Source organism: Emydura macquarii, unplaced genomic scaffold, assembly GCF_026122565.2.
Source record: "Emydura macquarii macquarii isolate MOO-44397 ecotype Brisbane River unplaced genomic scaffold, CSIRO-AGI_Emac_v2 contig_306, whole genome shotgun sequence".
In the NCBI taxonomy this organism is placed as follows: domain Eukaryota; kingdom Metazoa; phylum Chordata; order Testudines; family Chelidae; genus Emydura; species Emydura macquarii.
In genome coordinates this window covers 3,579,738-3,604,959 of record NW_027130443.1, presented here as the reverse complement: position 1 = coordinate 3,604,959, position 25,222 = coordinate 3,579,738, and the positions used below count along the sequence as shown (strand labels likewise).

The 25,222-nt window shown below is 48.7% G+C and overlaps 4 protein-coding genes across 6 annotated transcripts in view; 1 reads left to right on the top strand and 3 right to left on the bottom strand.

Moving 5' to 3' along the window:
* Positions 1 to 3,104: 3,104 nt before the first annotated feature.
* LOC137159016 (SCO-spondin-like) lies at positions 3,105 to 9,222 on the bottom strand. Its single transcript, XM_067557152.1, has 5 exons — positions 8,619 to 9,222; positions 7,700 to 8,080; positions 5,711 to 5,788; positions 5,078 to 5,226; positions 3,105 to 4,626 (listed from the first exon to the last, which is right to left on the bottom strand). The coding sequence occupies exons 1-4, from the start codon at positions 8,737 to 8,739 to the stop codon at positions 5,081 to 5,083; spliced, it is 726 nt and encodes a 241-aa protein (XP_067413253.1). The 5' UTR covers positions 8,740 to 9,222; the 3' UTR covers positions 3,105 to 4,626; positions 5,078 to 5,080.
* A 2,823-nt stretch (positions 9,223 to 12,045) lies between these two features.
* NDUFA7 (NADH:ubiquinone oxidoreductase subunit A7) lies at positions 12,046 to 14,087 on the bottom strand. Its single transcript, XM_067554138.1, has 4 exons — positions 13,967 to 14,087; positions 13,689 to 13,738; positions 12,667 to 12,816; positions 12,046 to 12,320 (listed from the first exon to the last, which is right to left on the bottom strand). The coding sequence occupies exons 1-4, from the start codon at positions 14,015 to 14,017 to the stop codon at positions 12,224 to 12,226; spliced, it is 348 nt and encodes a 115-aa protein (XP_067410239.1). The 5' UTR covers positions 14,018 to 14,087; the 3' UTR covers positions 12,046 to 12,223.
* Positions 14,088 to 14,175: 88 nt separating this feature from the next.
* RPS28 (ribosomal protein S28) lies at positions 14,176 to 17,038 on the top strand. Its single transcript, XM_067554126.1, has 4 exons — positions 14,176 to 14,283; positions 14,379 to 14,426; positions 14,969 to 15,109; positions 16,910 to 17,038. The coding sequence occupies exons 1-3, from the start codon at positions 14,245 to 14,247 to the stop codon at positions 15,089 to 15,091; spliced, it is 210 nt and encodes a 69-aa protein (XP_067410227.1). The 5' UTR covers positions 14,176 to 14,244; the 3' UTR covers positions 15,092 to 15,109; positions 16,910 to 17,038.
* A 4,537-nt stretch (positions 17,039 to 21,575) lies between these two features.
* The window catches only part of KANK3 (KN motif and ankyrin repeat domains 3), a 49,060-nt gene continuing 45,413 nt past the window's right edge, over positions 21,576 to 25,222 (bottom strand). For 2 of the 3 annotated variants that reach the window (XM_067557131.1, XM_067557139.1), the window contains one exon: positions 21,576 to 24,691. In XM_067557131.1, the coding sequence (XP_067413232.1) occupies positions 24,638 to 24,691 (54 nt within the window). In that variant the 3' untranslated portion in view covers positions 21,576 to 24,637. Of the gene's footprint in view, positions 24,695 to 25,222 lie in introns of all 3 variants that reach the window. The other variant, XM_067557120.1, reaches the window with a different exon arrangement.

Sequence of the window (25,222 nt, the reverse complement as noted above, 5' to 3'; positions counted from 1 at the left end):
GACCTATTGGCTCCTAGCCCATTCCCTGCAAGCCAGTCCAGGGCTCTCCCTATAGTATCTCTTGATGCTTTGTACAGTCCAGTCATATGAGAAGGATGGCTTTCACCACTTCCCAGAGAGCTGGTCCACAACTGAAGGCAGGATGGGATGGTCAGTGGCTAAGGCACTTTTCTGAGCCTCAGTTTCCTTATCTGTAAGATGGGAATACTGGTGCTGACCTACTTTGCAGAGAGGCTTAATTAATTAACATTTGTAGTGTTTTGAAATTCTCCGATGGAAGGGACTAGAGAAACACAACACTCTCCTCCAGTCTCTTACCCACTCCTGTGGCTCCCCTCTGAACACTCTGAAAATTGTCTATAACATTCTGGTAACTAAGTGTCCAGAGCTGCAGAGGGAGCTCCCTGCTCCATGACTTGATGCCCCTTTGCATGGAGCCCACTGCCTCTTGCTACAATAATGCATTGCGGAACCCTCAGCTAATGCACTGTGCCAAGACCACCATGCATTCTGGATTGAAGCAGCTGAGTCAAGAAGGGCGTGCGTTTGCCTGCTTAGACTTCCTCTAGACCAGTGGTCCCCAAACCTTTTTCATCATGCTCCCTCCTTACCCAGTCCACACCTTCCTGGAAACCAGAGTCAGGAGCCGGAAGCAAAGCTGCGGTCAGGACCAGGAGCCAGGGTTAGGGCTGGAGTTTGGGGACCACTGCTGTAAATGCACAGTGCCATACTCAGAGGTGGCATGTAAGTTACAGGCCCTTACATTGCACCTACTCCATCAAAGTCTAAGGGAGTCCAAATCTGATGTAACTTACAAGCCAAAGAGGCAGAAGATGTAAGGAAGTGGACCTTAAACTAGCCCTAACACTGCTTTAAATGACTCTTCCTTCTGGTAGCAGAGAATCTGTGTGTTCCTTGTGCAGTCATTCACACCAATGTATACCATTCTGATTTGGTGCATTTTATACCACCTGCACAGTGTAAATGCAAACACAGAGCAGAGCAATGGAGAACCAGAATGTAAGTTAGACCACATTAGACTTCTATACAAACATGTAGGTAGCTCCAAAGGAGTCTGAGTGAAAGGGAATTGGTATTAATACCTTACCTCTGAATTTGCCAAATATCAACTATAAAAATTTGAATGACTGTATTAACACTAAAATCCTAAAACGACAGACACCTTTTAAAATGCCTTAAATTAAATGTGAACAAATTATGGGTCTGAACAAAATTAATATACACTAGAGAGAAGCTATAATTTAAAATATCTAAGGGATTTTCAATGGGGCCTAATGGAGTTAGGGCCAGATTTTTCAAGGTATTTAAGTGTCTAAAGGGATTTTCAAAAGCACGAATCTGCATCTTCAGGTGCCAAAATACCTTAAAAACCCTCGTTTTTAGACATTCAAAATTCTATTGAATGTCAATGAGAGTCAGGCAACTAACGCTTGGAGGCTGCATGCATGATTAAAGGATAGGAAACCAGGCATTACAGTGAAAGGTTCAAGAAGAACAATGTTTATATTATCAAAGAGAAGTTTAAGGGGTGATTTGATCACAGTCTACAACTGCCTACATAGGGAACAGAAATTTGATAATAGAAGGCTCTTCAAACTAGCCAACAACGGTAGAACTAGATGGAGAGGCTGGAAATTGAAGCTAGACAAACTCAGGCACAAAGTTATTTACTTTTTAAACAGTGTTTTTTTAAACGTGTCCATCCAGATGGCCCAGTCTGGGCCCTCCCCCAAGCTCCAGCAAGAACGGTGCATCTCCACTCGTCTCCCATGAACCCAGTCTCAATCTGTGTCCCCGACCCCCAGCACAAACTCCAGGCCAATCTGTTTCCCCTCAGAGACGTGTACATTTGGGTTCTGCTCTGTGCATCTTCCCATTGTGCTCCCTGAGCCCAAGGGTTGTGATGGATTTTCCATCACTGTAAATCTTTAAATCAAAATTGGATGTTTTCCCAGAAGATCGGCTCTAGTTCAAACACAAACTCATGCAGGGAAGTCTTTTGGCCTGCATTACAAAGGAAGTCAGACTAGATGATCACAATGGTCCTTTCTGGATTTATAATCTATGACAATCCCATTGTAAATGCATACAGATGGACTGGACCATTATGGCTGACAATAAAAACTACCATAAGCAGTAAAGATGCAGCACAGGTAGATGCATCTATGATGGTAGAAAAATCTATATGATGCACCGTGTTACCTGAGATAGCACATGAGCGTAAACAACAGACGGCACGGGAACAATTCAGACTCACAAGGTGGCAAAGTTAAATTGTCCACTTCAACACTGGCATTTCCTCACTTTCGGATGTTTAACTGTGCAGTCTTATTCCACAGATCAGAGCTTTGTGCATTTAATGCATGGCGTTGAAGAAGGGGCTTGATTAATATCCCTGATGTACCCAGTCAGTTACCAACTCCGGTCTGCACTGTCTCCACATCCCTCTTTTCCTTTGCTACAGCTAACGCATTCCCACAGGCCTGTCACTGCCTCACTGACTGCACCTGCCTCTTCCCTACCATACCCAATCCACTCCTCACTCCCAACCAGCAGGCAGAGGCCCCTGCCTCGGTTACTGCCCAGCCCCCTCTCGCCTCATTCTTCAAGTCTGAGCTGCTCTTAATCCTTAGCACAGCCATGCACAACTGCGCCCCCTGCCCAAAGCTCCGGCTGCATCTCCGTTTTGTTCCTTTTGCTTCAGCCAAGCCTCTCTGCTCCCTGTATTTCTCTTGCTCATTCCTGGGTTTGTTTTTTCCCTGGGTGTGACTTGCATACAGAATTTACTCCTACCTTCCTATGCACAATAGAGCCTCCCTCTATCTAAATCCTTCCTTAACTCCCTTTGCCTGAGCAGCTATCTATGTTGCCCCTCCAAAATCAGTGACATTATCACATTCCCAACCAAAAAAAGCATTGTGCTGCATTTCAGACTCAGCCACCCTCTGCTCCTCTACTGCGACTGGTAGGAGGAGGTTTCTGTCCATACACACACGTCTTTCTGCGGTAGGGCTGAGCAGTGACTGAATCAATCATAATAATGGATATGACCCTCAAGACAAAATCTAGGAAGCCACCACAAGTTCTTTAAAAAGCTTTAATTTCTCCACTGTCATTTAGCACCCGCCCAATGCCAACTGTGGCTCTTTGTTGGTTGCACAGAAAGCAACATCCTGGGCCCTCAGGGATTTAGCCTCTTGCTAATGCTCTACTCCACTGCTGGGAAGAGCCGAGATTTTAAATATTTCACACCTCCTACAAAATTTCTCTCCTATATTACATACACGTGTACCCACTCTACAAACCCCAGGGAGTCCTGCCCTCTGAGGTTGCTGGCTGGAGTGTACGCCCTACAAGCAGAATTCTCACCTTTAAGGCACCACATTCTGCCAACGGGGCTGCAGGCTTTTACCATATAATGTGTGCGCATTGAGCAAGCACCTATGCAAAGAATGCCATGGGTCTTGGATGTCAACGCTGGATTAACGGGAAAAGACGGTGTTCTCCCTCTACCAGCGCCAGGTTTCTGCACTGGCACAGTAGTCCCTCTACAGTAGTAGTGTTTTACACTTAGTTAATAACAATCTAAGAAAAAATGTTGTACGGAGCAAGAGTTGAACTGGAGACACATTGGAACTAACAACTGAGCTTTGAGACCAAGCAACTCACAGCTAAAGTGAAGAAGAGCAAAGCTGGCTCCAGATGTGTGTCAAAACTTAAAACATCTGCTAAGAGACTCTTCCACTGCACTGAGGATGCAACACCCAGGGATTTCAGTGTCCAAGTGGAAACTCTGGGCCCAATCCTGCAAGGAGCTGAGCGCGCCTCCGGCACTGACTGCACTGGAAGTTGAGGGCACTCAGGTCCTGAATGCCCGATGCTGTGCATAGGGGCTGCTGAGCCAATACAAAGCCAAGCATACAGGAGGCTCTTCAGGTTTCCACCTCCTTGACAGGTCTCCTCCAGCCAACGATGTTTTAAAAACGTCTGGTATGTTACGTTTGAGCCAATGGTTACAGATATGAACAGTATCCTCAGGATACAAATTATATGCACTTGTCACTTTGGGCTGTGCCCCACGGAGGTGTGTAGAAGGGAACGGCCTGCCCTGGCACAGCAGCAAATGGCTATGCTTACAGGCAAGATTCAGCAGGGCAGGAAGAGGTAGCTTACAATCGACTCTTGGGTGGACATGGAAGGGAGAGCAGCCCAGCTCTACTGTGGAGGCTAGCGTGTCCACTGGGAGGGAGGTCACTAACTCCAGAGCTACTCCGGAGAGAGGCATCTTGCGGAATAACCTACGCAGGGTGAGGGCGGGGCGCCTATAGATGACCTACTGTGACATTCCAAGTGTTTCCATCACATTCTTGTATGGTTGATTTTAGAGCACCAGTGATGGTCATTTCCGATTCCCCACTGCCACTATAATCCCACAATCTAAGCTCCCTGTGACAAAAGAAGAGTCCTTGATTACTCCAGTGTGATTGTCACCCAATTAAACCTCAGAAAACTCGTCCCAGAAACTGCTCAGTTGGCATTTGGAGAGAGTGTGATGAGGAGGACTGAGTTGGGCCCCATCTCACCATATCGCAGCACTGCAACGTCCTGCAAGATGAAGAAGAATCAAGACATTTGGTTATTTAATATCTTCTGTGCCAAAGGCTTTTATTTAATTTTGTTTGGCAAAACTTGTGGGGAAGCCATCCACTGTAAAAAGCCCCCAAATGAGCTGTCTCAGTGTCTAGGAACACAGCGCTTCCCCTGGGTTCAACCACCCCAATTATCTCCCTATTGGAATGAGCCTCTCATTGAAAGAGATGCCCAGCAGTCTTCCCAGCACAGAGAAATGGGGGGAGGGGAGAGGTTTTGGGGGAGACCTCTTTCGCACACCTCACTGCAGAGTGGACAGCTGGGAATGATACCCACAAGCATAGCTGGGTGATAACCCCCCACCAGAGAGAGGAAATGGAAGGCCAAAAAGTGGGAAGGGGAGGAAAGCCACTTCACCGTCCCCTGTACAGAGGAGTTTGGCTTTATTGCAGAGTGGGAGACATACCCATCAAGGAGATGAGTCCAGAAGTCTCCTGTCTGGCACCAGCTGCTCTTTGGAAGTTTTCTCAAGGCTGAAACTGGAGCACTTGTTCTTTGCTCTGGATTGGCCCCATGTAACAGTGCATCCTGCAGCCACCAGCACACTCAGGAGCACTGGAAAGTGAAGAGCACACAGGCGGTAAGCTGCTATGATTCCTCCCCTGAACTAGACAGCAGCACTGAGGCTCAGCTGCTCCCCGCTAGTGCCCAAGAATTACAAAAGACAAACCAATAACTCTTAATGGTAAGAAGAGGGGCTGTGTCCCCTGGAGGGATGGGGAGGAGGGAAGGTAAGAGCCAAGTCCGGTGCAGTGGGACTCGGTTTTCAACAGTAGAAGGAAATGCTGAGTCTTTCCCCAAAGCTGGAAACGCTGAACCTTGGACTTTGCCACCTAAGCCCTTGAGACAAGTGGTCTAAAGAACACGGCTGCTGGCCTAAACCACGCTGCAGCGACATGGGCTATAGGAGCCCCAGGGGCAGCCATGACTGCATGAACCACAACCTATTCAATCGCATACAAGTGGAGTTCAGTTTTCATTAATGCTACTCAGCGAAAGCCAAGATCAGTTCTGCAGCTCCCTTTGGATTCTCACGTACCAAAAACAGCTGTCACCCACAAGGGGCCTCGGGTGTCAGACAACACAGGTTTCTCAGATTTGGGGATAGCTGGATTCCCTGAAATGAAAGCAGAGGGCACTCAATAATTGGACTTTCAACTGTTGCTGTCACATTCAGATTGAGTTAAACTTAAAAAGGAGTTCAAAGCATGTCCCGTTCTGCACCCCGCCTTCAGTCTGTCTGCCCATTTTTGGGGATTCATCACATTTTCCTATTTTAAAAAAAGTGTTCTCTCTGCCCTATTGCTGTATGAAAAGCCCACATGAACAACTTGTAGGAGAGTAAAGAGTTAAAAGCTGGACAAATGGACAGGCCTAAGCTAGAGGGAACAGGGTCATGGCATGGGCAAACCTTGTTTCTGTTAATTGGTGTGAATTCCAGTTAGAGTCTGTTATCTCTCTTCTTTTCCTCCCTTCCTGGCCATCTGCACTGGGGAGGAGGCTAGTAAAATCACTATCACCACTCCTGCTCAATGCCTTAGTGGGAAGAAAGCATCATCTTCCTTCCCCCTGTATGCCTTTACTTCAAAAAATGTTAGTGTAAAATTAATAGGTTTTAAGGTGATGTGCCTGACCTCTGTAAACAACAAACAGGGGCAGGTATAATTCTATTCATTATGTTGCTGTTAATATTCATTTTGTAGGTGTCAATGTAACCAATAAGGGTCTATGGGAAGTTGCTGGCAATGTATACATTTACAGTCTGTTATGGATAAAAGAATTGTAAAGTAACCCCCTTGTTACTCACTCACAGCATCGAGGTGGAATGAGCAGGCAATAAAGGGTTCCATCTCCCCAATCCGCCCCAGGGACAACCTGTTTGGTTATTTCTAACACAACTAAGGGAACCTTACTATTGGATGGGAAGGAGGGAAAGCAGAGAAACTGACTAAGACAGGGAGTGGTGTTGTAGCCGTATTGGTCCCAGGATATTAGAGAGACAAGGTGAGTGAGGTGATATATTGATTAACTCACCCACCTTGTCTCTTATGAAAGAGAGGACCAGAAAGGATGAGATTGTGGGGGTGAGGGCAGAGACTGTCACAAGCACAAAAGAAACTAACCAAGGAGAAACAAAATGGAGAAAAGTAAGGGTATGTCTACACTTAAACTGCTGTGTAGCGCTGCGTGATGGGAGGGAATCTCCTTTCAGGGTAGGTGATCCATCCAGTGTAGCATGGGCTACACTAGGGCTAAGGGCTGGCCTACACTACAGAGTTTCGTATACAAAAGTCAGCTTTTGTCAGCAAAACAGTGGTGGTGCACACCGACATGCTTCTCCCACCAATGTAAATTCTCTGCTATGCTGACGTAATAAAACCACCTCAACAAGAGATTTAGGACTTATGTCAGTGTAGTTAGGGCAACACAGTAGGCCACTGTAAAGACATGGTGTTCCTTACATCAGCTGTTCGCTGTCATTCTTGTCAATTTCAAGACTTCAGCGAAAGCTGGGCAGCTAGAGCCTAGCCGCCCCACCCTGCTGCCCTGGAGAACGGAGCAGCTGAACCCTGCTCCAGTCTGGGAGTGGGGAGGAGAGAAGTCCTGAGTGGCTTCTCCCCTGCCCCCCCAGTTCACAGCTCCCCACACTACCCCTCTTAGGTCACTGGACGAGCTCCTGGTGAGGACGCACACCACTGACCCAAGGAGGGTAGTGTGGACATGAACCACCACAGTAATTAATGTGGTAGCTGTAAGTCGACCTAACATAGGTGGACTCATCTTTGTAATGTAGATAAGGCCTTAGGTCGGCAAAGCTGTATCTCTTGGGGGTGAATGTCTTTCACAGCAGCTCTAATTTTCTCTCGGCTGTCCCAGTGGCAGGAATCCCTGCTGTCACTTGTAACAGGTGTAAGCTTTTCAGATGAAGGACGATTTCAATGTCCCAATCCTCTGCAGCGCACCCATCCCAGCCACCAGCCTGCCCACGCACCATGCCCCTGAGCTCCCAATCTGCAGGCACCCTCACCTGTCGCTGGCCTCTCCCGCCCCGTCCTGGCTGTGAGACATTCGGTCTCACCGCATCCCACACCTGTCCCGGCAGTGCTGGGTCCCAGGGAAGTCCCAGGTGAGTCTGGACTGCATCCCTGCTCATCCTGCCCGTCCTCACAGTCAGCGTGGGCATCGCAGACCCAGGCGGCCGGGAAGCAGGGCTCACCCTCCCCGCACTGGAACAGACAGGGGCAGGCAGGGGCCGGCGGGGCTCCCGGGTGCTGACAGGTCTCTTCCGCTTCATCGGCGCCGTCGGGGCAGTCCCAGCGGCCGTCACAGAAGCGCTCCGGAGGCAGGGCGCGGACCTGCTCTGGGGTCCAGCACTGCGCTGCGTGCGGGCTGCAGGGCAGGCCGGAGGCTGAAAGCGGAGGAGAAGCGGGTGAGTCCTGCCCAGCGCCGCCCCGCCCGGATTCCAGCACCAGCCCGGCTCCCCTGCGGGGACTTACAGCCCCCGACCAGCCTGGAGCCACAGACCGACCAGCCCGGGCACCGCCACGCCGCCACGAGCCGGGACCCACCGGGGCCGGACAGCGGGTGATGCCCCCGCGAGCGGCCAGGCCCAGGGCTCCCCGTGCAGGTGCGGTGCAGCAGCCCAGCCCCCTCGGGCAGGATCAGGCCTTGCATCGCCCGGGACAGAGCCAAAGGGGCGGGGTCTCCGCGCGGGCCGGCACGTGCCTCCCATGGGAGGGGGGCGGGGCCCAGCGACGCCCGCGGCGGCCAACAGGCAGGGGGCGGGGCATGAGTAGGCGGTTGGGTCGGGACCAATAGGCGCCCCGGGGGGCGGGGCCTCCGAGCGCCGGTGCTGCTGGAGAGGGAGGGGGCAGGGGATGATGAGCCCAGCAGTGCGGTCACCTCCCACCCTGTGCCCACCCCCCCCCCAGGCTCCGGGTCCTCACCATTCCCCAGCGCCGCAGGCGACTCCAGCGCCACGGCCGCCAGCCGCCCCAGGAGCAGCGCGAGGTGGAGCAGCCACATGCCGCCCGCAACGCCCGCTGGGGTCAAACGCAGCCACTCCATCCATGCGCGGGGAGCGGCGTGCGGAGCATGCGCACGACAGCAGAATAAAGCGGGGCGGGGGCAGGCAGGCCCCGGGGAAGACGCATGCGCGGGGCCAGGGGCGATTTTCCCCCAACGGAACGCATGCGCGGGAGGCGAGCTAACGGCGCGCGAGGGGTCGTCCGTTGTTGCCCTGCGGCGATGAGGGTGCGCGGTGCCCAAGCGGCAAGCCCCGCCCCCCCGCTGCGGACGTTGGGCCGCGGAGCGGGAGAAGGTCGAAGCTGCTCGCGACGCTCAGCGAATCTCCTCAGCGGCCCCTGAAGGCGCCGTGCCCAGCGCGCGCGTGTCGGGTGACAAGCGGGGGGAGGGGCGGCGCCGGGAGAACAAGGCCGAAGGGCACGGAGACGGTTTGCCTTTGCGCGGCGGCCGCCTTTGAAACGTCCGGTTCAGCTGCACCTGTTAGTGAAAGGCGGGGTTGGTTTTCTGTGCCCGCGGACACCCTAAACACCGCCCTGCTGCTCTCGGGTGTAGGCAGCCCGGGATGGGCTTACCTCAGATAGGCACGGCCCTGGCGTGCTCTGGAGGGTGGGATCAATCCACAGGGCAGCCTAGGTATAAATATCCGGGGGGGGGAGAATCTTCCTGACCGTGTGAAAGGTGCAGACAAATGTCCCGCAGACAATAGCCGCCAAATGCCTTAGATGAGCTGAGATCATCGGGTTTGATTTCTCCTTTCCAGAATTTTACACCAAGAATCCCATCCCCAGGTGAAAAACTCTAAGGATTTCAGAAGGCAAATTCAGCTTCTCGTCCTGTAATACGATCTAGATCTAATCGGCGTAGACTAGTAGGATGAGCCTAAAAGATACCATCATAAAAATACTTTCCCCTAGATTTGCAGTATTTGACCTACTACACAACTTGACCATCTTTTAATGTAACTGCATTTACTCTCTACCTTAATTTCCCCACCCTCCTCATCTCTAGAGCTTTTACTTTGCAAAAAGAACCACCACTTTGCCATGAAATGGTAACCACCTCTAACTTTCCCCACTTAAGCTGTCTTCACTGCTAAAAAAAGGTGTGTTTATTAAACAGTGATATATCTAGTGGAGACAAGGTATTGGTGGTTTTTATTTCAATGTAGCTAGACAAAGCCAACACTATTACCCCACTACCACCCAAATCTGTGGTTGACTTTGCTATGTTATGGTAAAAACGACAGATCCATGTCTCCATTAGGATTTTACAGCAAGATAACATGCATTAGCTATCTTGTGTAAAAGCACTTTCTTTTGGCAGTGAACAGCCTTAGACAAACTAGATTAGTTTGCTTGGAGGTTTTTAGGTCAACCTCCCCCACCAGTGTCCCTTTTTGCAAGGCAAGGGAGAGATCAAGTCTTTTGCTACTGAGGTTCACAATGCTCGTTGTTGAGTGATTCTACAAGTGCTGAGGGAGATCATTCTGAATATTGGTACCCTTTTCCAAAGTCTAGGGTAATCCAACCAGATATCTCACTCCTATGGATAACCTAGGATGCAAGTGTACATTTCCTGCATGTGTGTGGCTTCAGACCAGTTCCATATGCTGCTCGCCTTTGTGCCGCACTGGTCCCTGCAGAAATAATTGCTGGGTGGCATGGCAAAGTTTCCTACAGTGGTGGAAGAAACAAGGCCGCTCTACCAAGGAATCTTCAGGAGAGGATTTCAGAGTACCTTCAGGAAAGTTTCTTAGAGATCACTGTGGAGGATTCCCGGGAGAGCCCAGTACATTAACAAACTTTTCTGCCTGCCAGACCCCCACTACGTAAATACACATGCTCTGTTAATTTCTATCCTTTATCCCTTCTCTACCACATAAAGTGAACGAGAACTCGGTCTCCACACACCATCCAGTACCAAAGCAAAATGAGCACTTACCAGAGCTCCCCTCTCCCACATCATGTGCGCCAGAGCGCTGGGACTAGCTAGACGCCTCTGGAGTCACAAAGAGGTCCTGACTCGCCCTGCCACTGGATGACCCGCTCGTGTGCTCCACATCATCCTCCAGCTCCACTTCCTCATTCACTTAATCCTCAGGGGTGAGTCTGCTGGCCACTGCTTCCAGCCTCCCTGATGTATCCACAGGGCTCTTAGCAATGGGACAGCGTGCAGTTCTTTGTAGAAGCGGCATGTCTTCGGTGCCACACCAAAGTGACGGTTGACCTCCCTTGCCTTCTAGTACACCTGGTTCAGCTCCTTGATTTTAGCATGACACTGCTGTGTCCCCCTTTCGTGCCCCTTCTGCATACCACTAGCAATCAGCCAAGAGGTATCAAAAGTTCTTACACCTGGAGTGAAGCTGCAACTGCACAGCCTCCTCTCTCCATAGACCCATCAGATCCAACGGCTCTGGTGTACTCCATGCGGGAGCGCGTCTGTTGTGGAAAGTTAGTATGGTCCGCTGGAAAGAACTGCCCATGCTGAGCAAACAGGAAGAGGAATTGAAAGGGGGAGGGGCACATACCTGTGTACCTTCAGGGTAACAGAGTTCAAACTGCTGACCAGAGGGGTCAGGATGGGCATTCTGGACATCTTCTGGAGGCCAGTTAGGGCAATATAACCAAGTGCAGTGTCTACGCTGACGCTATGTCGCTCTATGTCACAAAAAGCCCTATGCCGTTCGTCGAGGTGGTTTTATTATGTCGACGTAGCAGGGGAGTTACATCGGCAAGAGCAGCATTTCAGTGCATACACCTCCATTTTGTTGACAAAAACTGACTTTTGTCAACAAAACTGTAGTGTAAACAAGGCCTAAATTTCCCAGACCCGAAGAAGAGCTCTGTGTAAGCTCCAAAGCTTGTCTCTCTCACCAAACAAAGTTGGTCCAATAAAAGATATTCCCTTACCCACCTTGTCTCTCTGATAGCCTGGGACTGATGTGTCTTCAACAACACCGCCTATAGCTCAGAGTTGTAAGTCTCATTCTGATTTTTCTCATGAAAGCTTATGCCTACTGAAATTAAAATTGTTGGTCTAAAGTGCTACAGAACTCTAGTTGTTTTTATTCTGACTATGGCAGACTTTTTGCAGAACTGCACCCTCTAGGCACCATCTTGAGCCACTGTTTTATAAATGATGCGGAGGGAAGTATCAGCAGCTCTAATCTGTATAGCACCTGTGTTTTGTGGATTCATCCCAGGATTTACCAGGATTAAGTCTGGTCATCTTGTGAGATTTGATGAGTTCACAGCTCAAGGTCGTCTATCTGTCATTTCCATAAAATACAAGTTTACTCCAAACCTTCATCTGAATGAAGAGAGCTCTGAAAAGAACAAACACTAGGTATACACTAGATAAATACGTTTAATCAGTCATGCCCCAGCAAAATGATCTCTGCCAGAGGATAAATTCTACAGTGTTACTGAAGTTAACCCCATCACTGGATCTCCAGCCGAGCTGCTTTTTTTTCCAATAATCCTATCAAGTCCAATCTCATTCAGCCTTCTCGTCATACTTGACCAGGTCACAGGTAAGGTTGATCTTTGGATAGTTCCCACTTCTCAAGTGGAACTCCTGGTGTCAGTGGCTTTTTCTCAATTGTTGCTACTGCAGATTCCGAGCTGAGGGGGAGACAAAGACTGGGCTTCAGAAACTGTTAGTTTATATAATCAATTCATATTTATCACCAGCACAGGGTTTATTAGTAATGGAGAACATTTTAGGGAAACCAGCCCCAGCCCTAACATCCCTTCTTACTCAAGAGAAGGTACATAGAAACTACACATTAATTCAGCATTCACGCACAAGCAGTGACACCTACTGAACAGTCAACACCATTTATTGCAGCAACTGTGTGTTATATGGTGGTGTATCAGCCAAATACTGACCAGACTTGACTCTGCTTAGCTTGCAAGATCACAATATCATAGCCAGAAGTTGTATGGCTGCAAATCAAACAGGACCTACCTGGCATCTTGAGTGCCTGATGCGAGAGATTTCTGCGGGGACATAACAACAACTGGTGGATAGGACTCCCTGCGTCCATCACGAGTACAGTAGTAGTTATTTGCCAACTTGTGATTGACACCCAGTGGAAGTTTAGGAGGTGGTTGAGTTCTAAACAGCAAACAATCCAAAGAAACCATCAATACACATATCATGCTAAATGAGAACCAGATTCTCAGTGTTACTCTTGAGTGGAGTAGGCACTATGGTGTTATGGACAGGACACACTAGCATTTGGTTTTGCATAGCATAGAGGTCTCAAACATAGATTAGAATGCTTTTAGTCCCTAACTGAAAAATTGTTGGTTGGCGCACAGTCTTAAAAATTCAGTGTTTCTCTAGTATTTTAGTTAGCTGTAGTAATTTATTTAAAAAAACATAGGTGTAAACGGTTTGAATAAAAATCACTTCCCCTCATGATCAAGTTTTGTTTGCATGGCGCTGGATATCATTATCCTATTAGATCCAGACTTTCTTCCCCTCGCCCCTCCAAATAGAAAGACAAGACATCCATTTCTAATATAAAATAAGCAGAAAGAAACATGGAGCAGGGAGAAGCTTTCAAGTCTTTATGTACTGAACTAAGAAAATGGCACTAACCCATATTTCTACCTTTGAATGTCTTTAACTTTTACAGTTCCTGAAATTTGTATTTAAATGCTAGCAACAAGAATTACTAATAAACATTATGAAAATCTTGTCTAAAGTTGTTTGATCTCCTGCTGTTACATTTACCGTTGCTATACATGAAAAAGTAGCGAGGCCAGTTGTTTTCTCTCTTTTTACACCAAGTTGCATGTGTGTGTTTGACAGCAGCTTAGGTCCAGTTACCCTTCAGCCTTTAGCGTTAGAGAGTTTCAGCTGCAGCTGGGTGAGGGAGTTTCACACACACCCGTCCCTGGCACAGACAGAAGGACAAATGCTTGCCCAGGAGCAGCCCAGCTCTGTCCCTTCCCCGGCTCTGGCCGCTTCTCCGCGTTTACCTCTTGGCGATCTCCGTGTACCGAAGCTGTAGCTTGCCTTGAAGGTCCCGCTGTAAAAGAAGGCGAGAGGGTCTCAAGGAGGGGCCAGCGCGGGGGCGGGGAGTTAGGGCCCGGGCAGGAAGCACAGGACAGCAGGGAGACCCAAGTCCCGGGGGAGGGGACCGCCGCAAGCCCCGCTACCCTGGTCCGAGCCCGAGGAAGTAGGTAGGCCCCGGGGCCGGGAGGGACCGCGCCCCAGGGATTCAGCCAGGCCCGCGCGAGCCCCCCGGCTCCCTTACCCCCGCCGCCCAGTTCCGGAGCAGCTGGATGAGGCGGGTGGCGGACGCCATCTTGGTCGCTGTGTTGTTTCTGATTGGGGTGAAGGGCGACACCGTCACCGCGGTGCATGCTGGGACTGGGAAAGGGGAGGAGTGAGCTCTACGCGCGGTGCACACTGGGAGGCGGACGGAGGGGGCGCGGTGCACGCTGGGTCTCGCGATAACTAGGGCTATATAAGCGCGCCGGGGGCTGCTTGACCCCCCCTTTTCGCTCATCAGCCACCGCTTGTGACGCCGCTATGGACACGAGCCGCGTGCAGCCCATCAAGCTGGCCCGGGTGCGGAGCGGGGTGGGAAGGGAAGGACGGGGGGGCCTGGGTCTGGGCCTGGGCCTGACTCTGACTGACCGACCGACCCATGTCTCTCTCCGCAGGTCACCAAGGTGCTGGGCCGGACTGGCTCGCAGGGCCAGTGCACCCAGGTGAGCGGGCGGGGGCGGGGGCGGTGCTATTCGGCGGGGCACCCGGGGCACGGGCCGAGCCGAGGAGCGGGGACGCGGGGCTGCGATCCTAGCCGGGGCGGTTCCAGAGCTGCCGCGCGCGCGCTGCGATCTCCCTAGCCTCGTTCCCGGGAGCCGTGCCAGGGGCCTGGCCGTTGGGACTCGCCGGCTCCAGCGGCGGGGCGTTCCGCCGGTCGGTCCCACACACTGGAGAAGGGTTTCCTGTTCGGGGTTTGATTTACCGGCCCTTTAATTCCATTGAATGTCCTCTTGTTCCCACGCCCGAGTGTGGAACCAGCTGTCCTCCCTTTGCTTTAATCCGTTATTTTATGCACTCTTCTCACCTTCCCTCCTGCTCATGGCCTGTGACTTGGAGAGGGCACTGACACTCAGCAGGCCCGGTGAGTTGTGGTGTGAGAGCAGAGGCTCAGGGCCCAGAAACTGAGCAGGCATCTCGGAGGGCAAGGGGTACAGGAAAATGTGTGTTTCCAGCATTCCTGTTGATTCCCTGCTGTCGCTGTCAGGTGCGTGTTGAGTTCATGGATGACACCAGTAGATCCATCATCCGGAATGTCAAGGGCCCTGTCCGTGAGGGGGATGTCCTGACGCTGCTGGAATCTGAGCGTGAAGCAAGACGATTACGCTGATCTGCATGCTGCAACTCGGTAACTCACTTCATTTGGAGGCAGTAATCAAGCCCTTATTTTATCTGAGATGTGGATCTTCACTTTGAATAAATTAAACACCCAGCTGTGATTTTTTTTTTTTTTGAAAGTGAGCTTCTGATCAAGAAGCCAGAAAATTTAGTCTAGGCCTGGAGCATATGTGGGGGTTCTGAGATACCTCTGCAGAGGGTTCAGGGTGTTTGCTTTGAAGCCATAACAACCTTAACACTGAATATTTGAGTCTTGTGCTTTGTCTTGAAAAGACAATAAGGTTAAACATAAGGCTTGCCCTCTAGGCTGTGGTACTCATGGCTTTACTGCATGTTTCTTTCCAGACATTGTGGTGTTGCTGCAGCAAAAAATAAGCCTTAGATATAACTGACCTTCTCCGTGTGCTGGTCTGCACTACAGTGATGTTTGAATGCAGCTGTGAAAAATTGAGTTTGCAGTCATAAGAGCTGATTGGTTTGTCTTGGTCTACACCAGTGTTTCTCAATTGGGGTTCCACGGGAACACTGTTGGGGTTCCGAGAAGGTGTTCTCTGCGCCGCCGAAAAAGGGAAGATGTCCCGGATTTTTCGGCGGAGGGTATCTAGTATGAGTGTAATTTCCCCACAGAGCCTAAAGGGTTCCGCGGTGAAATTAAATTGAGAAACGCTGGTCTACACTAACTGCAAAGTCATAGTTCCAGAGGGGTAGCTGTGTTAGTCTGTATACAGCAAAGACCATGAGAGTTCTGTGGCACTTTAAAGACTAACAAATTTAGTATTTGCAGACATAAGCTTTCGAGAGACTTAGCTCTCTTCAGATGCAGTGAAAATAGGTAACACAGAGGTATCTTAAGATTTTCTGTATTACTGCATCTGAAGAAGAGAGCTAAGTCTCTTGAAAGCTTGTCTGCAAATACTAAATTTGTTAGTCTTTAAAGTGCCACAGAACTCTCATTGTCTTAGCAAAGTCATAGTTGCTTCTTGTCATCTAACTCAATTCTTCATACAACTGTTTTTAATTGTACAAATAACTTTTTGTAATGTAGATTATACCAAGTGTGATGCTTGCCCTTCTCTGCAGGCATGGGGAGAACAGGGCTTGGTTGCTTTACTGAAGCTTTTGCCCAGAGTTGCTCTGCAGCCTTTTCATGCTGTCATAGAGCAAGTTATTGGTTTGGAAAACGAGAGAGAGAACAACAGGATTCTGGTTCATGACTGGGACTCCTAGGTGTGATGATACAAATAAAAAAACCTAATAATAATTTGAAGTCGAATTGTCCAGGTGCAATGTTCAATCCAGGCTGAACTTTAGGCTTTAGCCCCATTAATTGTTATGGCGTGAGTGTGCTGTTTCTGCCAGCTGTGGCTTTTTCTTGTGTGTAAAATGGAGAGAACATCCTGTTTCTGTACAGTGTTCTACTCTGGCATCTGTCTGGGCAATTAACAGACAAACTCATTTTGAAAGTGACCCAGGATATTTCCACTTACATAATGGGAAGTCCATGGGAAGTCCTAGCTGGTCCTTAAGTTTGGTTGGCTTCTGATGGGACCAAAAATATAAAGAAATATGGTGGGTGAGGGTGGGCAGGTGAAATCCTGAACTCCACTTACTTCAGTGACATAAGCAGATGCCCCATTAGCCATCTTAGGGCTCTTAGGTTCCTGAACTAAGTAGGAGCAAAGTGAAACTGATTTTTTTGGCTGTATCTGTCCCTCTTTGTCTCTTTCCCACCCCCTGCCCTGCAAGTGATTTCATGATGATGATCATGCAATAATGTGAGACTAAGATCTGCATTACACTTTCTTTACAGATGGCAAGCCTGATGTGAACTACCATTTCTGATTTCCTCTAATGCAGAGGTGACAATTCATGCCCACTCCACTTGATTTAATGAAGAGAAATGTTTCAGAGACTAAAATAAAGCCATTTTTTCCAGTAACATCTTTCCTGACTTTGTTATTTAAGAAATAAATGTTTGCTGGTGATGTAGGCAGAACAAAGCTCTGTAGGGAGAAAATATTGAAGCCTACCTCCAGAGGTTACCTCTTCTGAGCTAACTTGTCCCTGACTTTAATTAAACACTCATTTCAACTACTGTAGCTGAATAACCATACAAAAGATCCCGTCTGATGATGGCTGAAACCTCACGATGGAAGCCAGTGCATTTCTGTACCTCAGACCTCAGCAGTATGAAAAAAAGACAACATTAATTAACAAAATGCTTTGAGACCCTGGGATGTAAGGAATGAGTTAATTGCTTTTCAGCTAGAATACCCTTTTTGTGAAAAGATTATAGCTGTTTTATGGATAATATGGTAGCAGCCAGAAGCTTCAGCATAGATCAGAGACCCACCGTGCTTGGGTCTGCATGTGTACATAGTGAATATAGTGCATAGGGTACAGAGTACAAGTCCCTGCCTTGAAGAGCATACAGTCTGCCTGTCTAAGCTAAGAGCTTGTCTATATGTGAAACTTGCACCAGTTGAACCTCAGGTGTGAGTTTAAACTGACTTAGTTAAACTACTGCAACTTTCTCATTTGGACAAAACAAGGGACTTGTTTAAGGTCACTCAGGTCAGCATCTGAGGTGGGACTAGAACCCAGGTGTCCTGACTTCCATTTCACTTGCTCATTCTTTACCCCAGAAGTGAGTCAGGAATAGAAAGCCTAACCACTAGGCCATTTTTCCTCCATTGTGGGTACAAATACCTGCATCTTGATTGGCTCATCAACAGTTTTTTCCGGACCCGCCTCTTTCAGCAAAAATACTGATGCAGGCCCTTATCTCTCACCATGGTTATTATAGCTTGTCTGCCAGGTGACCTGACAGACAGACATTTCCCCCTCCAGTCTATACAATGCAGCTGTCACTCACTTTCCTGCTCCTAAAAGTCCCACCTGTCTAATCTCTTACAGAGATGTCTCCAGCCTGCTCCGTTAATGATGCTCCATTTGTTTATTTTCACAGCCATCTGTGCATGCTTTCTCTGTGCCATCTATGCAGAGCATGTCTCCCCTGAGGTGGCATAAAGGCCACTACCTCTTCAAGTTCCTTTTCTACCACAACATCCATAAAAATGAGTTAGTCAAGGCTCTTTTGTCAGTGTATTTGTAATATAAAAGCAAACCTCACCTGTGTTGTGCTCTCTTCCTTTGCCAGATCTTGCTGCATCCACCCCTCTGTTTTGTTCCCTCTCTCTTATGGGTCACTTATAAGATCATTAGAGAAGGGGCTATATCTTCTGTTCCTTATGGTACCTATCCTGCTTTAGGGCACTTAGATGTCTAGTCCTGGTTCTGGTTCCACTGTGATCCACAAAGCTCCCATGTCATGCCTTAGCCACCTAACCTCACTTGGCATGCTTGAGTTTTCAGAGTAAAAAGTTCCCTGTCTGGCCATTCCGAGGGGGCTGAGCAGGTCTGATAGGAGCAAGGAGGCTGAGTGCACAAATACCAAAGAGCTGATGCTAGCGCTTGAGCCCCCCCACTCCCTTGCCCAATAATGTGGATGACTAAAAGTAGGTCTTGGCCTAATCAGAGCCTCAGGACAGAGCAAAGGAGCCACAACTGCAGCTGAAGAGTGAATTCATAGATTTTAAGGCCCAAAGAGCCCATTTTAATGGGTTGACCTGCATAATGCAGCAGAATATTTCACCCACTGATTCCTGCATCCAGCTCACAACTTCTGGAAAGCTGAACTGGGGAAGGCTGGCAGAACTGCTTCAACCAGCACCTAGACTTGGAAGAAATCAAGTGAAACACCACAGAAGGCAACCAGGACAGGATGGGTATCTTATGCCCAGGCAGTGACCTTGTTCTGCAAAGGTCAGGTTCTGGCCACCTGAATTGGAGGCAGCCAGTAAATGGTTAAAGGGCAGCTGCTGGCACTTCTACTTGATTTTAAAATATATTTAACTTTACATTTTATTTATATTTTAAAAAATAAACATCAATATTAAAATATTGGCAAACAGTAAAACCAAAGCAATCTAATACGTAATATGTAGAAAACAAGTGTAAGCAAATGGGTTTCAGTATTAGAAAGCTGCTGTGAGCATCCTACACTGCCTTTGCCATGTAACAGAAAGGGGCCCTGGCCTGTGGCCTTAAAGGGATCTAGGCACCTAACTTCCATTGAAATGCCCAAATATCTTTCGTCTGTTGCTTATCAGCAGAGCAATTCTCAGATTCTATAAACTTGGCTCAGACAAACTCTGTTTGGTACAAAAAATAACCATCATTCTGGGAGAGGTGGGTGAGAACTGCTGGCTCTGTACTGATCACATGGAAGCAACCAGTGGTCACAGATCTGTAAGTTCTCAAATGTCCCAGGAACTACAGCATGGGTGTCTACTAACCCAAGAGCTTGTATGTGTGTCCTAGCCCAGACTTTGAGCTAACACACCTGCCTCATGATGGGAAGGGGGTAAAGAAGGAGGTTCCTGTTTTTCACAGATGGCTGCCGGGCATGGTTGCTGTCCACTTAAATTTTTCAAGATCAAATATTCTGATTTTTATAGAAGGCAGGAGGCCCCCTTAGGAAGTCAGTGACACCGCGCAGGGCAGTTGCCACACACACACCCTGTAAGCTGAGCGTGTTCAGCCATGTTTTGCATTTAACACTAATTGACAGGTTTTGAGTCCCTCAAGAGGGGCTGAGTGAAAAGCTGGCCTAAAATGGGGATGAGGACCAGATCCTCAAAGGAACTTAGGTGCCTAACTCCCATTTGAGCCTAAGTGAACAGGCTCTCTTGGAATCGGGGATACCAGCCCATCCCATGGTCTAGGGGCGCCAGCAGGTCATGGACTATGATTTCCTGGATTGTGGGTGGAAAGATGCAGTGCTGGGGTGAGCCACCGGCACCATGTGGCTGCCCCTGTGAAGATCCCAGGAAGGGAGTGAGTTTCTCCACCCTGCCTTCCAGGCTGCTTCTGGAGGACATAACAAAAGCTCCAGGCTAGAGCTTTCAAAGGGTTTTCAACTGATGGGTTCAGCTCCTTCCGCAGTGAAGGAAATGGGGGATAAAGTGAGGTGGCTGGGTTCTCTGGGTGCACTCGCCTTTTTCTCTCCCTGCCTCTTGCTATTGGAAATTGCTGGCTCACTTGCACTTTAGCAGAGCAAATTTGCTGTTACGTTCAATTTTTGTTGTCCCCTCCACTGCCACATTCATCCCCATGGACCCTCCCCTCCCCACACAAGCTTGGTGGTCCTTTCAGCTGCTACTTCCACTTTTTGCTCTCTTATATAATCTGCCCAGTTTCCTCTGCCCTCACCTCTAACATTGTCTCTGGCAGGGCTGGATGGAAGGGTGGGTAAGGGGCAAGAGATGCTTCAGTTGCCTTCACAGTTAATAGGTGTCAGCGTCTTTAAAACAGATGGTGAAGAGGGGGAAAAAATGAAAAAGGTAATTTCCCAGTCCCGCTTACCCCATTGGGAGGAGGGGTCCGGCCCCAAGTGGGATGAGGTGGTACCAGCTGGGCAACTCCAGAAAAGCCCCAGCTGACAGTCTGAGTGAATTCATGGGTATAGGGCTATCCTGCCCTGGACCAGTCTGGTGCTCTAGCCACCCCCCAAAACAGAGCACTACAGCAAACGTCAGGGTAACGCCTGCCGTGCTGAGTAAATCAGGCATTCATTTTCCAGTGTGACTGGTTTTGAATGAAACATTTTTTTTCCATGAAAAGTGCAGGTTTTCCCACAGAGAAGTCAGAATTTTTTTGTTGATTTGGAAATACTGCCATGGTGCCTCATAGGTGTAGTTCAGGGGCTTCATGCTCCATTATCCTCTATGGGCCTGGTCACCAGCTGGACTACAGTATCCATAATGCACGCCGGCCAGGGCCTTCCCCAAGAGAAGAGAGTGGTGCATCATGGGATATGTGGTACAGTGAAGGAGTCCAGCCTATGTGCTGAGTATGCTAATGAACTAATGCATATGCATGTGTGGCAAGGTGGGCCTGTTTTGCCCCATGGGTCTGCACTCCTTACAGCTATGCCAGTGGTGAGGCTGGGTGGGAGCGGGGGGCCGGTCCCTCCCTCTACCCTAGGCCCCGACCCAGGGACCCTGCGAGGAGTAGCCTCAAACAGCTTAGTCCAAGGGGCTACTACCTTCCCTGGGTCGCTCTTCTGCAGCCCCCCCGGCTTGTGGCTCGCCTTCAGGCTCTCCTCCGGTCTCCACACCTTGCAGCCCCTCCTCTACTGACTGCACACCTTGTAGCAGCTCTACTCAACTCCCTCTCAGCTGCCCCCATCTGCCTGACTGGGAGGCTTTTAACTGCTGGGGCAAGTTCCTTGATTGGCCCCAGCTGGCCTGACTGGCCTTATTGGCCTAATTGTCCTGGAGTGGCCGCAGCTGGATCACCCAGGGAACAAAGATTTGCTAAGCCTGGGGCTGATATATATGCCTTCCAGCACCCTCCTGTAGCCATCAGGGCTGGCCCCGTCACACATGACAAAGGCACAACCCAAGAAGCGGTAGAGTCAGCCATCGTGCAGGAATTCAGAGCCAGGTGCAGCCAGAACACAGGGCAGTGATCAGCAACACCTCCACCACCCACAGTTATGTTGCAAATGTTAAATACAAATCCTTTCTAGAAAACAGCATGTGCTTCATAAAGTAGGAGAACAGCACGTGGAACCAGAAGAGGTTGGATGGGAGAGTGCTGTCTGGAGACCATTTAAAGGCAGCATATAAAGGAGAGAGGGATTGTTCCAAGCAGAGGCCAAATTAGAGAAGACCCCCTCCCCCCCTTGTTCCATAAACCCACCTCCTCTGCAAAACAGACAAAAAATATGGATAGTGTAGAGCCAGCACTGGAACTCAGGTTAATGGGGACCATGGAGGAATCCTGGATGAGATTTAAACAGTGTTTGTTCTATACAGGATGGCAATAGATGCAGACTCCTTGAGTGGAAGCCCAGAAAGTAGAGTCACTGCTAACTGTAGCTGGTGGGGATGCCCTAGATTTTTTTTTAACAGCTTCTAGTGCGCCCCTGGGGATAGTGGAGATTTTTGATAAGGTCTTAGCACGAAAAGCACTCTGGAGCTTTGTGCTTGTGTCTTGATCCCAAGGAATTAAACGCTAACATAAGAAGAGAACATTATCACATTCTGCCCAGACATGAACTCTTGGGAGAGATGGGTGCCAAATTTTTCACCAGTCTAGATTAATCTAGTGGATTTTGGCAAATTCCCTTGACTGTTTAGAGCTCACGGCTGTGTACTGTTAACACTCCTTTTGGCAGACGCTGCTTCAAACATCTACTTTTTGGCATTTGCTCTGCAACTGAAGTATTCTATAGAACCAGGCATGTTTCTTGGCTGGCACTAACGGTGTACAGTGTACATAACGCTATTTTTACCTGAGGCACGCCAGAACAGGAAAACAACGCAAGGCTGGTGAACATTCGGCAGATTGCCAGGGCTAAGGGATTGAAGTTGAACAAAGAAAAGTGACAGTTCTTGAAGACAGGACTTCTCTATTTGGGCGAAAGCTTGTCGGAAAGTGGTGTCAGGCCTGATCTAGCAAAAGTGCAAGCCATCCTTAGGACGCTGCCAAACGCAAACAAAAGACTTACAAAGATTTATAGGTATGGTGACTTAACTGAGCAAATTCATAGATAACCTGGCTGATAAAACAAAAAAACCCCCAAAGAATCACTATTAAATATGGATGTCAGCTGGTGTTTGGGGTAGGTATTTTTACCCTACAGGACAGAGACTATTTGGCTATATTGGCTGCATACTCAAACTATCCAGCAGTAGAAATGCTCATGAATGGCACATCCTACAAGGCCATCTTGGAACTCAAAGCTATTTTTTGCCAGATTTGGGATTTCACAAGCAGTGGACCTTAGCTGGTGAGTAGAGACTTGAAGACTGGTGCAGATGACTGTGGATTTGAGTATATTACTTCTAGGGAACCGCCGGATAATGGGCTTGCAGAATGTGGCATGAAAATTAAGAGTGTTTAGAATGTAGTAAGTCACATGTGGAGCTTCTGCTAGGGTGTCAGGTATGAACGCACTAAACTTCCTCACCTTAAGATTAAACTGGGTGCAGCTAAAGAAGAAATGCACAAACAGGTGCAGAAGGGAAGGGAAAGACAACATCACAAAAATGTCTCATTACGACAAAACCGCAGTGCGCCTGAGGGAACTATGTCCTGGAAAGGTCTGTTAAAATTTGGAATAGTGGTTCTTTGGGAGCTAAGGCTGAGGTGAGTTGGCTGGGTCCTCCAAGATCACATGAGATCAAAACAAGGATTTTTGTTGAGAAAGAACCATAAGCCTCTCTTACTGGTACTAGTGATAAACGGCCTCCACATATAGTAACTAGGGCCCTCCCGGTAATAATACCGACACATACCAAACTGCTACAGCCTGCTGAGACTACAGGGGAATGTAGATCTATCAGACACAAGATCACTGGATACGTGGGTTGATTATCCAGGAAACACACTGCCACAACCACAGGAAACTGATGCTGTTCCAAGACTCCCAATAGGGGAGATGGTCCCAATGGACTTGAGAGCTCATTGTGTCAGAATGGTCAGAGACTCATGGAAAGCTACTGAGCATTGTATGAACCATTAGGGTATTGTTTTGTTCCACTGATTTCCATTGTTTTGTTCCATTTGATTGTTTAAAAAATAAAATAAAAATGGAAAGACGTATGGAGTATGCTAATGAAGTAATGCATATGCATGACAAGGGCACAAACCTCCCAGGAAGTGGTAGTCAGACATCTTGCAGGAACTGGGAGCAAGGGAAAGCCAGGACACCGGGCAGTGATCTGCCGCAGAGCCACCAGGTGTTCCATTTCAAATGTTAACTAAGAATTCTTTGTAAGACACAGTGGGCCTGCCATAAAGTAGCAGAACAACACAGCCCCTAGAGGCGACTGGGAACTGACAACCTGAACTACAGCTCCCATGAGGTAGTGTGGCTGCATTTCCAATTCAAAATATTTTAATTTTTGGCCTTTTGTTTGGTTTTCAGCTTCAGTTTTTTGGTATTCAAATTTCCACTGAAAAATTGAATTTTTCTGTGGAAAATTTAGAGGCAGATGATTTCTCCCCTCCCCCCCGTTTTTGCTGAAATTTTCCATGGCAAAACCCAATTTTTCTACCAGCTCTAGTTAGGAGGTTATAAACTGTGCTCATAGCTGCCCCCTGTTGGGGAACTTGCCCCGTGCTGCCTAGAAGAGAACCAAGGTGGGGAGGAGAGGAAATGCTGGAAGTGACCACTCTTTGCTTCAGTGTAAGCAGTTTCACTCTACAAGCAGCTCCCAGGACACAGACTCGTGCAAGCTGCTTCCCTTCAGGGGGGATGGGAGTGGTTAGGCAGAGAACAGACACCTGTCACACTTGGCAGGAATATAAACACACACTGGATCTTGGGGGATGATACAACTTATGGACTTAAAGTACTGGGCTCCAGGTCTTGGATGTGGTGAGGTTATGGGGGGTGTCCGATTTCAGGACGCCGAGGAATGAGTGACCGGAGAATCTAGCTGCCGGTGATGTGAAGGCTGCTCTAATGCTTCTTCATTAGATTGCTAGAGCTCTTCACGGCCATCGGCGGGGTCCCCTGCTGCAGAGAGAGAGAGCAAGCAAATCATTCACTAAACTTTTCTAGGATGCAGAAACAACAGTCTCGGCTTCAGCCCTCCCGCCCCCAGTATTCCTGTGTGGGACCAAAGGGGACGATCCTCTCTTGATCCAGCCCCAGGATGGGCTGTTCAGCTATGGGCAGTGGGAGGACAGGCCCTAGCAGTTCAGTCTGGGGAGTATGCTCAGCCACCGCAGAGCTCTGCTCGGTGGTGAACGGTGACCAAATCCTTGTTGAAGCCTTATGAGAATTTGTCATCTATATTCTGAGTCACTCCTTCTCTTGGCTGTGATCCAGTTGGACATCTCTGGGAGAGCCCTTGAGAAGATCTCCAATTGCTGCAGAACAGCGTGGATGGATTTTTTAAAACAAATCTCTTCCAATTTAATCAATTCAGCGGCGCGACTCCTTACCTCTGGCTTGGGGCCAGCCACAGTTAAAAGTTTGATGCTGCTTTGGAGTCAACCAAGTGCAAAAAAAAAAAAAAAAAAAAAAAAAAAAAGCATCTGG

Bases quoted from the DNA above. Each gene is read 5' to 3' on its own strand.
- LOC137159016 (XM_067557152.1), bottom strand. From the start codon at position 8,739: ATGGAGTGGCTGCGTTTGACCCCAGCGGGCGTTGCGGGCGGCATGTGG. The intron at 5,789-7,699 runs GTGAGGGTGCCT...CTTTCATTTCAG, and splicing joins GCGGGAGAGGCCAGCGACAG to GGAATCCAGCTATCCCCAAA. The intron at 5,227-5,710 runs GTACGTGAGAAT...TTCACTTTCCAG, and splicing joins GTGGGTGACAGCTGTTTTTG to TGCTCCTGAGTGTGCTGGTG.
- NDUFA7 (XM_067554138.1), bottom strand. From the start codon at position 14,017: ATGGCGTCCGCCACCCGCCTCATCCAGCTGCTCCGGAACTGGGCGGCG. The intron at 13,739-13,966 runs GTAAGGGAGCCG...CTTCTTTTACAG, and splicing joins TCCGGAACTGGGCGGCGGGG to CGGGACCTTCAAGGCAAGCT. The intron at 12,321-12,666 runs GTAGGTCCTGTT...TCTCCCCCTCAG, and splicing joins TCAGGCACTCAAGATGCCAG to CTCGGAATCTGCAGTAGCAA.
- RPS28 (XM_067554126.1), top strand. From the start codon at position 14,245: ATGGACACGAGCCGCGTGCAGCCCATCAAGCTGGCCCGG. The intron at 14,284-14,378 runs GTGCGGAGCGGG...CTCTCTCCGCAG, and splicing joins AGCCCATCAAGCTGGCCCGG to GTCACCAAGGTGCTGGGCCG. The intron at 14,427-14,968 runs GTGAGCGGGCGG...TGTCGCTGTCAG, and splicing joins CGCAGGGCCAGTGCACCCAG to GTGCGTGTTGAGTTCATGGA.